Below are 17510 nucleotides of genomic sequence, written 5' to 3'. Positions count from 1 at the left end.
TGTTTAAAAAATTTCACATGGCGTCCTAACCATCCAGAACTGGCACACCACACTCTGACAGCCTCACAAATACAGAAGCTAGCCCTCTATCACTCTCCATCCACAGTAAACCTAAGGGGCCCAACTCTGACTACTGTGATTCTTCTCCACAAAAACGAGGCACGTCCACAAGTCCAGCCACACCTCTCTACCCGGCGTGAGACCTCGCTAGTGATGCAGACTCCGGGCCCGCAGTATCAGAATGTGGTTTCTGCTCTTCAAAGCACAGACGCACTGTGCGGACACGTGTGAGACACTCCACAGTGCCAGTGCAAGGCTGCTTCCGCCCCTGCGGCAGGGCCGCCTCGCCAGAGGCCTGCCCCCCGGGCCAGCCCAATGCCAGAAAGCCTCCGGAAGGCTCAGGGACTGGCACCTACTCCCCAGACCCAAGCCTGACGCCCTCAACTGTACTGCAGTGGTGATTAAAATTAAAATGCAACTTCAAAAAACCTAATTTGGAAAAATTAATGTTTTTCAAAGAAGCCCTATTTTAGTAGTAACATAACAATTCCATATTTTTTTTTAAGAGTACTTGGAACTGCTTTTGTTTATTATGGGTTAAACCAGAAAAGAAGCTGAAAAATATTACAAGTACACCAAACAGTTCTTTCTTCCTAAAACGGTCCAAATTTGAAATGCAGTGTCTGTCTAAGTCTCAGAGATTAGAAGTACTCTGAGCCCTGACCAAAGTCAGGGTGCCTGTGGGAGGCAAGCAATCGATATGTCTTTTTCACATTGATGTTCCCCTCTTCCTCCCTCTCTCCCTCCCTTCCTCTCTCTACAAATCAATGGAAAAAATATACTGAGGTGAGGATTAACAAAAAAACAAAACAAGTACAATGAGGCATTCTGGACATGTTTGAAATTTTTCCCTTGGCATTCACCAAAAAAAGAAGAACTTGTAAGATCTTAAAAAGCCCAACAAAGTCTCTAAGTCACTAACAAAGGTTGTTTAATACTATTCACAATTATAGTGACTTCCGTATTATTAACTTAGATGAGAAGGCTGTAAGATTTTGTTCAGTTCCCCTCAAATTCAAAACTGTTAATAGCGAAGCTCCCTGGCACTACACACTTTCTGCATTGAGGAGAGAAGCCGAGTGTTTCCTTATAGAAGAAATATATCTACAGTGACCCCCAGTACTGACGAGTCCCTCAACCAGCACTCACAGAACCTATGGGACTTTCTTTGTCTGTGCTAACCAGTATGGCAGCCACTAACCACAGATGTCCATGAAGCATTTAATAAGTAGCGAGTGCAAGTGAGAAACAACTTTACGTTTTACTTTCTTTTAATTAGTTTGTGTTTCAGTAGCCACCTGTGGATAATAGCTACCACATTGGACAGCATAACCCAAGACTGAGCAAAATCATCTGACAACACACAAGATGGCACTTTTGAAAATAAGCAGGCACTTACGTTTGAGGCTGGGAAGGGTCATCCCCCAAAGAAACGCTCTCCCCTTGGATTTCATTGAAACACTTCTCACAGAAATGATACCTGTCGGCAAGAAGGCCATACTGGGGTGAACTGTTCCGTTCACACAACACAGCCCAAGCCAAGCAACGAAGCCACCAATCACAGCAGGCCAAGGAGGGGGACGGGAGCAGAGAGCAGGTCATCAACGGCGACAAGACATTCAATGATGCAGATTTATGGGCCCCACAGAATGGGTTTTGTTTTTGGTTTGTTTTTTTGTATTTTTTTTTTTGCAATCAAAGCCAAATGCAGACAACGACAAGCATGAGGGAGGGAAAAAAAACACAAAACAAACGAAGAAATGAGGGATTGCAGGATAACAAAACAATGCAAGACAAGACAACACAAAGCAGAAAGCCAAGGCAAAGCACAGATTAGCATTAAATATCTCAAATGGGATCACAAGTAGCAAATAAAAAAGTTTCACTTACACAGACCTAAACCCTTCATTTTAGTAATTAATACTCATTGGTATAAATTAATCAAAAGGAAGGAAGGAGAATAAATATACTGGGGAGAGAATAATTGCCATCCTGTTACCTAAACATCGCTTTCACACACTTCTCCCCACTTCTTAAAAAAAAAAAAAAAAAAATCCATTATGGATCCAGTACCAGCGAACAACTTATCCAAAAACAATCGTGGGTTGCAAAAATTTTCTTTTTGATCCCAAGGAAGCCACATTAAAACACACACAACGCTTTTCAATGAAAAGTCTGCACAAGCAGTTAAATACGGACTATAACCATCAATTGACATAGTTAAAAAGATAAAAGGAAGGCAGTGGTGTGTGTAGATCCTTGGTAAAAAGTTTACAAACACTGAGGACTGATGTTAAAAATACAAAAATGGTATGAATGTTAAGTTGTAGCATGAGAAGGAAAGTTTCATGCTGGTCGTCACTTGCTTTTTTGAACATAAGGTGCTTAAAACAACTTGAGACCCACTTTTTCAAGGCCAGGTTTTAATCAGTAAAACACTATGGATACTAATGACTACAAGCACTAAGGGAGTGCACCTAACTTTTTGTAAATGAAACAAAAAGTTTAAGTGACTCTTTCAAAGCTAGAACTGCATCTGTAACACACAAGTTCAGAAAAAACACCACCGTGGGCTTGGTTTTATTACAGAAGAGTGTTGTAAATGCTAGTCTTGCTCTTGACTGTCTCAGAGCCCACAGTAAACACTCTAATTCTGAAAACAGGAGACGAATCATGGTTAAGATAACAGTGAGTGAATTTCTGTAATTACTGCCAAAAAGGAAACATTATAGAGAAAGGGTGAACAGTGGTATTAAAATATTTCTTCTAATCAGTTTCTTTTCAATGTGCACGATCTGTGCACTGGGACACTAGAGTTTTTACAAACCAGGGACCAGTTGACACGAGGCTACTCTCTGCCATAAAACTGTGTATTTCTACAAAGGCAGACTGCAGGACCAGAGCTCGTGCCGTACAGCTGCTTTCAAGCAAATTACACATGAACCATGGCCTTATGTGAGTTGGTCCATGTGCATGCACTCTCTAGACATGCACACACAGACCATGGGCCACACATGGTCAAGCTTACCTGTTCTGGTAACTGTAATATGTGGCATCACGAGGGATTGTGCACAACTGTTTGCCATAGCAACAGAGTGTCTGTGGAGAGAATTCCAACTGCAAAAGAAACCATTCATTAAATAGTACACAGGCCTGAAGGACAAGCTAGAATATTTACACGGGCAAATAGAAAACAAGTCAGTGAAGTCTTAATTCTCATTTGTGTTAATCACAATGTGCTTTCTGTTTCCAAGACAGTTCACAGAACTAAAACCATTCTAGTTTACTAACGTGTTATTTCTCCACTGATAGACTTAGTGGTCATATCCTCTCATGACTTACCAAAGAACTCGATAGGATAAGAGGAGCTTAATGTGAATTGGTATGCACAGGCAAACCAGGACATGGCAGGTAGTATGCACCCACAGGAGGTTATGATCAAATCCCTACTCCAGATGAATTTATAATCTAATGATTCAGGATTATTAATTAGTCAAGTTTTCAACACAATTTTTATCTGTGCAAAAATTCTTACCTTTCTACCACAACAATATCCAAGGCTTTGCATGACTGGGTCAATTTCCTGTTCAAAGACCTCGGACAGCTTGGAGCAGTACTTGTACACCCGCGATGTTTTCCGATTATATAACCAGGCATTGTTGAACATCAGCCAAATGTCATCCACATACTGCCAGGGCTCCTGATACTGTCCAGTGTCTAACTTCCTCTTGATGGTGGAAAGATCCATGGGGCTCTTCACAATATCAAAATAATCCTAGGACAAGGAACACCAAGCAACATTACCCAAAGCCTCAGTGTACATTTAAGATAGATGGCTTATCTTCCTATTATCATTCATTTTCCAGGTAATGTTGAGTCTTTGACCTGTCTATATTTCAGAAGAGTTACTGACCCAACACACTTAAGTCATTCGTCTACAGCACATGTGTCAAACACACGGCCCGCGGGCCAAATCCAGCCCGCCAGGCCTTGCAATGTGGCCCGCACCGCGCTGTCATCACTGCACTCCGCTGTCAGTTTATGACATTGTCAGTTTATGACTGTTCAGTAAACCATTCGGCCCGCCATTTAGGCTGGATTTTAGATTTTGGCCCCTTCTCTGATTGAGTTCGACACCCCTAGTCTACAGAAATGTGAAACAGGTCAAAAGAAAGAGTGGAGAACAGAGCTATCCCCGACTTTCCCTACGCCAGGCATGTGGTCTGCAGGAGCAGCTGCAGGCGCTTTACCACTCAGTGTATGTGCAATCAGCTTAAAGACCCCTAACATTGCAGTACTAGAAGGAAACTAAGCCCACATCATCAGTGCTCCATCTCAGGCCACAGAAAAATATAGGGGATGGGGAAGGGGATGGGGATGGGGGATGGAGGAAAAAGTTCCTAATGAATTCCCACCCCTCGAAGCTCTCCATTGTCTTATTCAATACTACTTAAAAACCTCAGCTGGAACCTGCTAGCAGACTGGTGTAAAGGCAACTTTAAAAGCAGAGGAAGCTGCCTGGCTGATGTGGCTTAGACGCTAAGCATCCACCCATGAACCAGGAGTCATGGTTCAATTCCCAGTAGGGGACGTGCAGGAGGCAATCTCATCATTGATGTTTCTATTCTCTCCCTCTCTCTGAAATCAAATAAAAAACAAATAAAAAATCCCACAAAAATCCTCTGGAGAACTTAAGACAGCAGCTGATTCAAATAGGCCTTTAAGGTCTTCCAGTTAAAAAAAAAAAAAAAAAAAAAAAAAAAAAAAAAAAAAAAAAAAAAAGCTGATGAAGCTAATTTGGGTTTATCTTTTCCATAAAACAACAACAACAAAAACAAAAACCTGCTACTCCAGTGATAAAAATAACCTATAAGACTCAGGAAGCCCGCTAAGTATATATTCAAGTGAAATAAAAACATCAACTGCACAAAATGTGTTTGCGAATATTCCCAGCAGCACCAGTGTCAATAGTAAAAAATGTGTAAACAATCCAAATATCTAACAAAAAATAAAGTGGTGAAGAAAATATGGTACGGCCACATGAAGGAATACTGCTGGGCCATAAAAAGAACTGAAATACTGACTTGTGCTACAAAAGGAGGAAGCCTGAAAACATCACGCTAAGTGAAATAAGCCCGTTACAAAGGACCACAGACTGTAACTCCATTTACTGAGATGCCCACAATGGACAACTCAAGAAAGCAGACTTATGGTTGCTGGGGGTACTGGTTGTGGGATTGGGAGGCAGATGGGGAATGGAGATGGCGTTTCTTTTCTTTGGTGGGCTGATAAAAATGACCCAAAACTGTGATGGTTACATAATTCTGTGAATGCAAAAATCCATTGAATTGTATACATGAATGACTTTACATGAATGACTCACACCATATGTGAATTATATCTGAATAAAGCTGTTAACAAGTTAAAAAAATCAGAAGTACCACCACATACTTACAGGGATTCCTAGAAGCTGAGGGTCCACAGGTTGACGAAAGGGGAGGGATTCTGGATCCTGTCGGTAAAGTGCCTCCAATGTTGGCATCAGTGCCTGGCGTAATTCTTCTGGTTTGAAAACTTAAGAGTACATTTAAAATTAGTTATCAATTGACATAAAAAGAGAAAAAGTTCAAGTCAAAGCTATGAATATACCTCAAGAATCACAAAATACAAAAACGCCAATATTGTCGCCATGGAAATATCACTAAGGGTGGGAGCACCTTCAGAACACCATGTCTTGTAATCCTTAAACACCTTTTATGGCTCAGCTAATTTTTCAGTCAGAAATTTAGTTAAGATTTTTTTGTTACTCCTTCACCCAAAGACCCATTTATTGATTTTTAGAGAAAGAAAGGGAGAGAGAGACAGAAGCATCAATGTGAGAAACAGGCTGGCTGCCTCTAGTATATGTCCCATCCGGGAAGGAACTACAACCTACATATGTGCCCTGACCGGGAACTGAACCTGGGACCTAGGTACGAGCCCACCTGAGATTGGAACCCGTGACCTTTCAGTGTATGGGATGATGCTCCAACTGAGCCAGGGTAGTTTAGATGGTCTTGACCAAGTAGAAAAAGAATCCCAAGCCTTCCAAAATTTATGAAGAGCCTTGTCAAAATAATATAGGAAGAGGAGGTTATCAAGTAAGAATAGAAAGAACTCAGGAACAACATCAGGATTTAACAACTAGAAACGGGATCTGGCACTGTCTTATCGCTGAAGGTATCAGAAGCACTCAGAGTCCCTTATGCTTCAGAGCTCAGGAGGAAGATATAGTTACAATTTTAATGGCAAATGTTAGGGTTAAGTCTAAGGAAACAGACTGAATTGTTATTGCCAGAACACTGGACTCAATTTACCAAATGACGTTCAAGTTTGTTTTGCAAAAGTCAGAAACTGAATTGTGCTTGTGTCCTGAAGGGAATCAGTTTAAGCTGTCATTCAGGAAGCCAAGCCATAAAAGGTCCAATTCTGAGCTTTAAAATTACACTTAGAGCACAGGCCTATTTCTACCATTTACAAATAAATTTTATCTTTAAGAGGGTATATATGTTAGCACTTCAGGTATTTTTCACCTCATTATGGAGGCTGCCATAAAAATCAGACAAACAGATGGCTTCAATAAACAGATTTTGAGCAAACTTCTGTGATTAGTTGTTTTAAAGAGAATCTGCATTGTAACACTGGGTTTGTGGCAGCCCACATTAAAACAACTCCGCAATATATACAACCTGATTTTTAAGTGAAAATAATTTTAGCCCCAACATTTTAAAATACCTTAATGAACATTTTTATAAACATCCTCTCGGGGAGTCAGGAGGCTCTGCCTGCGGTAAGCCCTGCCTGTGCCACTGAGGCGGTCCCCGGAGTTACCGGAGGTGGTAGCCCTGCACTAGTGAATTCTGTGGGAAATGTGAGTTGAACACTGTGTTAAGCAGCACTGCTGGGTCAACCTGATTCATCAATATTCAGCAGGGTGGTTCAACGCAGAGACTCAGCTGGCCTGGGTTCCCTTAGCTGAGGAAGCTGGGGCGAGTCACTTGTTGAGCATCGGTTTTCCTGCCTGTATGGGGTCAGCAGCATCAGAGTTTTATAAACTTATCCAATGGGACAATGCAGGTGTGTGGCGTAATGCCTGGTGCACAGTAGGTTAACAATGTTGTTATTGCTATTATTTTTTTGCATTTCAAGATTAATTTCTCTCCTCTGAAAAGTCCAATTTTGACAGGGTGTTAACTACCCAAAAATGAAGAAATGATGGGTATAGTGACCCAGTAATTCCAGGAAGAAAATATACCTTTAAATAAATTCCTTTCCAACATTAGTTAATGAAAAGCCCAGGCCCAGGGCTCCCAGCTTAAGGAAAGCACATTCAGTCCACCTCCCAGGCCCAGGGAGCTGGCCAACCCCCTCCAGCTGCTCCTCCTGCCGCAGGAAGCAGGGCCTGAGACTTACTCTTCTTCTTCGACTGTCCTGGAGCTGGAGACGACTGAGTGACGGAAGTGCTCGGCTGGTCTTCCTCCTCTTTCGTCTCCGTTTTTATCTCAGTGCCTCTCTCTTCTGTTTCTGTAGGCTCCACTTTACAGTCTTCTGCTTTCGCCTAAAGGGCAAGGTAGGTGTTTTAGTATTCCAAAGACACGCAACCGGAGCAGCCAAGATCACTGATGACGCCACCTCCCTCCGCCCCCCCGCCCCCAGTACCAGGATCTGAAGACCCTTTTCTCAAGTGGAAATCAATGAAATGACAGCTAATTATCAGAATACGTTCCTGTAATGTGTTTAATTGGGTTTCTAGACTGAGTTCCTTACCAAATCACAATAATAGCCCTACTCTCACCTCTGGAATATCCTCTGGCTGAGTATCTGCTGGTTCTGGCTGATCCACTTCCATTTTAGCCTCCATTTTCACTTCCTGTGAAGGCTGCTTCTCAGGAATGGCCTGAGAATTCACTTCTGTGCTACTAGTAGATGGTGGGTTTGACACCTGCCCCTCAATGCTTACAGCTGGCTGGGAAAGCTGGGCAGAGAGGGGGGGACAACACAAAAAATTTGCCAATTATACAACCAGAATTTAAGCTACACAATAGATGGCATGGTTAACCCATTTCTAGGCTGGTATCATTACATTCTTTTATAGAGCTTTAACTTACTGCCTATTTCATCCCCTTGTAATCAATCATGCTTTATTTTATTTTAAATCCTCACTGGAGGATATGCTTAGAGAGAGGAAGGGAGAAAGAGAAACATCAATGTGAGAGAGAAACATGGATTGGGTGTCTTCCGCATATTCCCTAACTGGGGATCATAACCATAACCCAAGAATGTGTCCTGACCGAGAGTTACACCAGCAACCCTTTGGTACATGGGATGGCGAGTCCCTCTGGCCAGCGCACATTATGCTTTGGAACAGGAGATAGAGGACTTAGAAATACTGGTTCATCGGGTGCACATAATAGAGTCATCAACTGGCTTTTTGGTGATTCCCGTTCTGTGGTAGTGTGTGAAGGTTTCAGAAATGACTGCCAGGAGGAACTCACGTTTAGAGAGAAAAGAAAAAAGTTTGCCTGCCTATCTTGCTTTTATCACTTCTCATTAGGACATTTCAAATGTGCAGAAAAGTAGAATAGAAAGAACCCTCACACTTCATGGCTATTTGGAATAATCAAATTCTAAAGGATAAATGTCCATTCTCTAAGTCTTCCAATAAGAAGCCTCAAAATGAGAGGTTGCATTTCCAGGAACTACCCTGTGCAGAAGAAAATCAAGTTTCCTTTTGCACTTTGCCCCCTTCTTGCCCATCAAAGGCCAGGTGAACCAGTCACTAGTGAACAGTGTTTGATAAAGTAGATTTTAACTCAATATTGACAGAGAACGAAAACAGTGTCAGTGATTAAGTAGAAGGCTCTAGGCCTTCACCCAGCGAGCTGTGTTAGTAAGGATGCAGCTGTCAGATGTGGATTTAGATGTCTACTGGACATAAAACGAGCTCTCCTAAGGAGCCACAAGCTTTCCAAGCCCATACTTTCCTCAGCTTAGATCGTAATGTTCTAACTGCGGCTGGGACCACAAACACTCACAAATTCATGATTCTGTTTGGTTCATTTGCTCTCATATAATACAGCTCAGACTATTGAAAAAGATTCTTTAAAACTCATGTGGGAATACGAAATGTACTCGAGTCTCTCCCCTGGGTCCCCCTTAGGTGCCTTAAAGCCTCAGAAGACAACATGAAACAGCATGCTCAATGTCAGACCGAAACAAAGTCTCTGAGGCTAGGTACTACAATGGGAAAAATAAATTTTAAAAGGGTAGGGAAAGTAAGAAAGAAAAGAAAGGTGAATCCTCGAGGGGTCCCAGTCTAGCTGGGCAAACAACAGAGATGACACGGTAGACACCAGAGCTAACACAGCACAGAAGCACTTGAACGCCTCAGTACAGCTGACGATCCCGCCGAACCCAAGGCTGCTTACTGGAGTGGCGGGCTGTGGCGGCAGCAGCGGCGCCGTCGGGGTGGGAGCAGACGCTGGCGCGCTCTGCTGGGAGAGAGGCTGCGGCGGCGGCTGGTCGGCTGCAGCGGCAGCAGGAAGCGCAGGCTGTACTTGGGGAGGAAGCTGCGCTGGCGGAGGTGTAGGGGTCTGCCGTGGAGGTGGGTGCAGAGCCTGGGACTGTGGGCCCGGTGGCATTGCTGGAGGTGTAGGGACAGGAGCTGGAATTGCTGTTGCTGGTGGCTGCTGAGCCCCTATGCTTGGGGGAGTGTGGTGAGGGGTGGGCGTACGACTAGGTACAGGAGAGGGTGAATTCTGATGCAGAGCTGGTTGAGGGAGAGGGGGACAGTGAATGTGGCTCCCTTGAGACCCTGGAGGCATTATAGGAGAGTTCACAGGGCAGGAAGAACTGGACATTTGTGCCTGTTAAAATGAGAAACAGAGTAAGATGGAAATTAAGAAGAGAATTAAAGCAATATTTACATAGGGAGGCTATATGCATTTAAGGACACAAACAAAAAATGGCCATGAATGCCTCCATTTAAAAATGTGATAAAAATTGTTATTGGGAGCATGTATCTTTGGATAATATAGTACAATTAAGTAAACTTCAAAAAATTCAGCTCAACGGCCTCAGTCTCTACTGGGCACAGAACAGGGGAGCACACACACAGTGGGTTTGCCCTCCTATGCTCTCTTCAGCCCGAGTTCTTCCTTCTGCACAGCAGTTGTAACGAAGATGGCATTTTAATGTGCTCACTACTTTAAAAAATGGTTAATACTATCAATTTAATTTCTTTCCTGGTTTATAACAATTAACATAGCTATGCCACAGAGTAATCACTTCATTGTTCAGAATACCACATGTCTATACTGCTTATTTTCAATCCTCACCGAGGACATTTGTCCATCGATCTTTTTGGAGAATGGAAGAGCGAGGGAAAGACGAAATATTGATGTGAGAGAAACACATCACATCGACTGGTTGCCTCCTGCATGCGTCCTGACCAGGGCCCAGACTGGGGAGGAACTGCAGCTGAGGTTCATGCCCTTGACCAGAATTGAACCCCATGCCCTTTGGTCTGCAAGCTAATGCTCTATCCACTGAAGTCAAACCTGCTAGGGCTGTACTGTTCTTAATAAAAACTTTAAAAAAATCATCTACTCTTATCCACTATTGCTGCCACCCTTCCCTGTATAAAACCTACACCAGAGGTTCAGGTTCAAGAATCACAAAACCAAGTAAGAAAATCCATTTGTGAGACATACTTGAGACACCGGTGCTTGGCCGCCGGGCGGAGCCAAAGGCATGTTCGTTACGTTCATCCCCTGTGCGGAGAACGGCGCCTGGGGAAGGTACTGGCCCTGGCTGGAAGGCTGCTGCATTCGAGGCCCGTAGCCCATCGGCTGCACACAAAAACACAGCACCCAGTGCTTCGTTAGTTACTCTGCCAGAGCAGCTGGAATCACCAACTGGCCTGGCCCTGCTGTGGGGGCTGGGGTAGGCAGGGAAGGAAGAAAGTGTTGCAATAGCTGTATTCATGGCAAGATAATGGAGGAAAGTTTCAGTTTACCTAAGCCTACTTTAGAGAAACTACAAGAGGTGACAAATTCTCTGCTACACAAATGCACCTAAAACTGACAGAGTAAAGGTAATTGTTTCTTCACAAACTCTGCTTAAGAAAGAAGGATGAATCAAAATTTCAGGAGACCGTTACTCTTTGCTTATGTCAGTGATATTGTAACAGAGTAAATTGTAAGACTCTGTAATGGGAACAAAGAAATAATTACAAGTTGTACTAAACAAAGTGTAGCAAATATGGTCCCCAATGAACTATTACATTTCATTTAAAAAATTATCCCAAACGAATACAGGCCTTTAATGAAGAATTATGGAGTGCCAAAGGCCCCCAAACACCATAATCTAAGAAAGGTATGGACATATTAAAGTGAAGACTAATAAGCCTCCTCATTAAACATGGAAGACATTATGCTACACAACGCTAAAAAGACTCAAGAATTAGAAGCACTAGCTAATGCAAAGACAAGGTAAGGGTGGGGCCCACCAAAGTTTGGCGATAGAGTTTGCAACCGGAGCAATGAAATGCTAAGAGTCCTTCTCCAGTCTCTACGAACAGGCAACTGCCCCTCCATTGCAAAAGACAGTCCCCTTCCTGGGGCAGACAGACATTCTAGAAGAGAGGCGAGTATGCAAAGTGTATAGGCTACAAACGCTGCGATTCCAGTGAGAGGTGACTGACTGGCCATTCTTATAAGCTTTTCAATGCTATGGCTATGAACAGTAGTTGGAAGCAAGTCTTTCTTATAGTATTTTATATACCCTGTTTCCCCGAAAATAAGACAGTGTCTTATATTAATTTTTTCTCCCAAAGTTGCGCTAGGTCTTATTTTTGGAGGATGTCTTATTTTCAGGGAAACACGGTAGATTACAATCAAGACAGTTCTTAACATATATATTGAATTCCAGGATATATATATACTTTAGAAACCTGGTCTTTCCATTTAAAGCTTCAAGCCATTATAGAAGTTCTGACAGAGCATTCCCGTTTACAGATGTACCATAATTTGACCTAACAAATCCCGTAGTGCACATTCAGAATACGGTTTTATTTCAAAAGAGAATATATAATGTATCATCTTTCACACAAATTTTTTTCAAAGTATGTCCTTTTAGTATCTCAGTGATTATCTCTGTAGGATAAATTCTGAAAAAAACAATTTATAGATAAAGAGAAAGGTGAAAATTAATTTTAGTGTCCAATGCCTATTTATTCTCATTTCTGAAATACATACTCATTTAATAATGTCTATTTCAGGGCCCTAGAATACAAAAGAATTACATAAGAATTACTTATAGTCAGCTGTTTAAGCTAGTGCCAGAATTTTTATATACAAAGAAAATAAAGGATTTAAAAATGGTCAGGTATAGGTCAAAAGAGATGACCGAACAGGCCAAACTTACTGGGTTGAGAGCTCCAGGCTGAGCTAACTGTCCATGGTGCTGAAGAGGAGAGGTTTGCCGGGGCCCCATGGGGGGCTGGGGCATATTCATCTGGCCAAATTGATTCAGACCTGTAAGTGTAAAATACAAAGAATAAAAGACAGTTCTTATTTCTGATTCTACATGCTTTTATGAGGACAAACAAATGAACCTGTTTCCAACTATGAATGAGTCTGTATAATTCACAATAGCAATAGAAGGACATTGTTATCAATTCCATCTTGGCCCGTTGTTTCTAAATGGATGCCTGATCACGTTACTGTCTTTTGCCTCTCAATATGCCAGCCAACCTGGTCTTCATCCCTCCTCTTCCTCTCTGGGCTCCAAACTTCAAAAGGATTTCAGATTTCTCAGGCAAGCAATTATGATACCTACTGCTGGCCTGGGGCCAGAATCAAGGTGCAAGTATAATCTCGTAGTACACCAGGGACTGTTAGAGGTCACAATTAAATATATGGTTTTCTCCCATAACTTACCAGGCTGAGGAGTTATCCGAGGCATCATCTGGTTTGGCACACTGCCACGGATCATAGATGGATCAGGTAAAGGGCCGTCTAGAGTGGATAGAGAAATGGTTAGAAAAGCATCTTTCAGCTAAGTTTCTTTCTCTTTAAAAGAAAAAACCCCCATATAATATTTTTAGTCACATATTTAAGAATTCAGTCTGAATCACACAATAACAAAAATTATGACTCAAACAGGAACTGGAAGAAAATGTTAGTTCTGAAATATTTTTTTTAAATGCTTCCAAAAGGTTTTAGTACATTCCTTTATGAACTTCAGTGCTTTCAGCATGAACAGGAAAATATTAAAAGAAAAAAATACTATTATAGCATTTAATATGCTATTTAACTAAGGCAGATTCTTTGGTTTGTATGCAGAATAGCTCCAGAGACAAGGGCCACAAATTTTGTCCAGTAACAAAATTTGATTGTGTATCTCAATAATATTTTTTTAAGTGCTGTGAATATTGGCTTTAAATAAAATACTTACTATATAGCATTACATATTATGCACCTCTTAATATACAAAAAATAGATATAATTAAAATATCCTATATAATAAAAGGCTAATATGTAAACCAACTGGTCGCTATGACGCACAATGACCACCAGGGGGCAGACACTCAATGCAGGAGTTGCCCACAGGTGGTCAGTGTGTGGCTGGTGAGTGGGCAGTGCTAAGGATATCCGACCAATGGCTTAGGACATCCCCTGAGGGCTCCCAGATTGCAAGAGGGCACAGGGCGGGCTGAGGGACCCATGCCCAAGTGCATGAATTTCATGCACCAGGCCTCTAGTGAATATATAAGGTTCTAATATTTTCTTGGATTATGTGCATATCCTCTACTGCACATTCCCAACCCATTTCACACCATAATACACAGAGAAAATATTTCTATAGCACTGGGGAAAGGGCAGAATGCTTGGGAGTGAACCAGCCTTATCCCATACACCCCCGACCCAGTGCTGTGTGCTCAAACATTAGGAACACTTGTGGCACACTGTGCTCTAAAGACAAACCCACCACATCAGACAACTCTCAAATTTTACTGTCACTTTTGTTCATTTACTAAAATGATCCCACAACTATGTATCTTATTGCAATTCAAGTTACTAAATTCATAAGGACTTAATAGTCAAATTGAAAACTAAAGAATGCTGAACACTTAGTCATATGATTTAACTGCAACTATGACTGTACAAGACTTACAAAATTAATGTATAACCTGTGTTAACTATATAAAAATTTAGATAACATAGCAAAAAGAGATAAACCTCCATTAATAGTTTTAATCTTCCATATTATGTATTCACATACACTTTATACAAAAAAAAGTTTTCACTTAATATAAGAGGGACTTTTTCTCCTGTCAATAATATGCATGGGTACGCCAAGCTAAATGCTGGGACACTTTCAGGATATTTGCACGACTTCTGTGCAATTATACCGTTATTGCTTGGAATTAAATTCCTAGAAATGGAGCAATTAGATTTCAGAGAATGAACTATTTAAATTCTTACCAGCAGTACATATTTTAAGTTATGTCATCACTATGGCCAGTTTTAACCTTTTAGATATCTAAAAAGATATGTACTGACTTTACTTATTCTTTAATTTCCTTTTCCTACTTTTCTTTGTAAATGTTTCTTCAATTACTATCTTCACCACTGAAAATATTTTCCTTGAGCCCTAACCAGTTTGGCCCAGTGGATGAAGCATCGGCCTTGCGGACCAAAGGGTTCGATTCCAGTGAAGGGCAAGCACCTTGGGTGCAGGCTCCTCTGGCCCAGGCCCTGGTCAGGGGTAGTGCAGGAGGCAACCAATCGATGTATTTTCTCTCACATCAATATTTCTCTGCCTTTCCCTCTCTTTTCCACTTTCTCTAAAAATCAATGGAAAAATATCTTAGGGTGAAAATTTAAAAATAAAAATTTTTTCCTTGGCTTGTCCGTTAGTTTTTGTTTAAAGTTGAAAACTTTTAATTATTCACTATTAATTTCTGTGTATAGTAGGAATAGTAGGAATCTTTTTCTTAATCTTCTACAAAATGTCAGATGTAGTATAAGCAAAAAGTCAACATAGATTTCGGACTACTTGGTTCTACTAACACGTGATCCTGCATTGTACCATACTGTCCTTCACACACATTACAATTTAATATGTGACAGACTTTAAACTCGGCTCAAGTTTCTAAAGGACTCAAGGAAATTCACCACACCCAAGCATCTCAGGTTTGTCCAATCGTCTCTGTAACTTAGTTATGCCCCTAGTTCAAACCATTAGCAATAAAGCTCTCAACTCTAGACTTGACTTTGTTTCTGAACATCTGTTCTCGTACCTACTCAAAATATACCTGCACTCTCATTTGCCAGTGGGCCTTGTGTACACTATTTCTTCAGCCAGAAATGTCTTCTCAATTCTTTTCATAACATAAGCCAATGAGAAAACGTATCTAGCACGTGGCAGTTACTTAATAAATGAAGTCGCTACAGGCCAGTGGCAACCAACTGTTCTCCACTTTCCCATGGTGAGGCCTGAGGAGGATGGATTTCTAAATCCATATATAAATTACCAAAGGCATAGAGCGCTGGTACCTGCTGGCTCAGCTGGTGCTACCTACAGGTAGTCAGCTTGCCCTGACTCAAGAAATACAGCGTTTCCCCTATCATAGCCTTTCTTCACGTGATTTAAATAACCTTCCTTCTTTCTCACCATTGTGTACCTAACTCCACTGCTTGGAACCTACCAACAAGTCAATGAATGAATAAAGAAGTAAATAATCCTGGCTGTCTGATTAAATCATCTGGCTGAGAAGGCTGCTATTATCAGAACACAAAGTGTGAAGATGAATTTTAAACGATCCTTCTAAAAAATAGTTCTTAGGCTTTAAACATATTGTGTCAACATAAATAACATGTGTGTGTTTATGATGTATAAAAACTGATGGGGCCTTTGAACCTGCTCAGGCTACATTTATTGGTTGCCTACTATGTGCAAGTTAGTGCAAACCTGTGAGCTAGCATTTCCTAAGTGTCACTGTGAGAGAAGGGTATCTGGGGCTCTCAGATGATGCCAGATTGTCAGGACATGTTAAGTACCATGCCCAGAAATCTTAAATGTGCTGCTCAGCTACTGTTTTTACCAGAAGATAAATTTTCTTTGCGTAGGCAAAAAATGAAAAGAAAACTAGAATAGCTGCATAAGCTTATGCAAATTAATGACTTTGGTGAGAAATCATTACCAAATTTTCTCCAAATCAAATGTAACAAAAAGCACTTACTAGAAGTCATTCCTGGTTGTGGCTGCCCCATGTTCGGCCCTGGGTTCATGGACACTGGCACCATGCCTGCAGCATTTGGTAGCATGCTTTGTTTCTGTAGTCTAGTCCTTCGTTTTTCTTCCAGTTCTTTCTGGATTTTATAGATCTTCTCAGCTAGCAGGTGGTAGTATTCCGCCTTTATAAATTTTGGAAATAAAATGGAGATGAGGAAAAAGAACTACCATTTAGTAACAGAAAAAATGAACTAAGAAGAAATTTTAGCTGCACTGAAGTAGGCAGAAACCAAAAGTGGGAAGAACCTAATCTACTTTCTTGGATCATTCCAAACAAGAGCTCATTTTGGAATGATCATGTGAAAAGAAGCTTCACTATGAATCTATAAAGTAAGAATGACCTCTCAAAGTTGGTTTACAAAGTATGTACTGGCAATTTACAGCACATGCAAAGACTATGCTACGTATTTTAAGAAGTGCCAATTTAGAGAAGAAAGTTCAACTGATTCAGAAACTGCGATACTACTTGACTAAGCAGCTGATTCACCATATTCTAGTGAAAATAGCACAGAGCTGAAAACAGCTCAACCACTTCTAAGTGACAGAAGGACAACCCAGATAAAGTGCCACATGAGTGGACTGTATTACTAAGAGGAAAAAAATGTAAAAGTCTTGATGATGTACACTTTAAGAAAATTACTTTGTTATCTTGACTATGCACAATGGGAATAAGAGGACAGCTAAAGGTGTCTTCTGAAGTACACATTACAAAGAGGAATAAACACAGGCCATTCTGACTTTCTATAGAAAAAGAACAGGTGCTCACGCGATTATTTGCAGATTCATACATGTCCCCTTCCACTTTCCGGGCATATGCAACTAGGTTTTCCATCCGTCTGTCTTTTAAAGCAGCAGGATCCGGAGTAGGAAATATGGCTTGAACACTAAGAACAGAGAATCCTAACACTGTTATATCACAAAAGCTTTTCAAACTCATCATAGAAATATACTGCACTTTAAATTTCCCCCTCATTTTTGTACAATGTTCACATTAAATGAAATTTAAGTGAGGGGTGAACCTGGTGAGTGTGGCACAGTAGGTGAACGCTGACCTATGCACCAGAAGATCATGGTTCGATTCCCCGTCATTTGGGCTTGATCTCGTGTGG

The 17510-nt window shown here is 41.2% G+C and overlaps 1 protein-coding gene across 1 annotated transcript in view; it reads right to left on the bottom strand.

The window, feature by feature from the left end:
- Nucleotides 1-17510, bottom strand: part of EP300 (EP300 lysine acetyltransferase) — a 63806-nt gene that overhangs the window by 16833 nt on the left and 29463 nt on the right. Inside the window, exons 9-20 of the mRNA XM_084879081.1 lie at nt 17168-17285; nt 16349-16523; nt 13041-13118; nt 12526-12635; nt 10812-10949; nt 9528-9965; nt 7895-8074; nt 7513-7657; nt 5516-5634; nt 3596-3835; nt 3089-3177; nt 1460-1540 (exon numbers count right to left, since the gene is read on the bottom strand). Coding sequence (XP_084735207.1) covers nt 1460-1540; nt 3089-3177; nt 3596-3835; nt 5516-5634; nt 7513-7657; nt 7895-8074; nt 9528-9965; nt 10812-10949; nt 12526-12635; nt 13041-13118; nt 16349-16523; nt 17168-17285 — 1911 coding nt within the window. The remainder of the gene's footprint in view (nt 1-1459; nt 1541-3088; nt 3178-3595; nt 3836-5515; nt 5635-7512; nt 7658-7894; nt 8075-9527; nt 9966-10811; nt 10950-12525; nt 12636-13040; nt 13119-16348; nt 16524-17167; nt 17286-17510) is intronic.

The sequence above is a fragment of the Pipistrellus hanaki genome (assembly GCF_964339955.1).
Source record: "Pipistrellus hanaki genome assembly, chromosome: 3".
Taxonomy (NCBI): Eukaryota; Metazoa; Chordata; class Mammalia; order Chiroptera; family Vespertilionidae; genus Pipistrellus; species Pipistrellus hanaki.
Note: the sequence above shows the minus strand (reverse complement) of the source record. Positions and strands in the feature narration are given on the sequence as shown.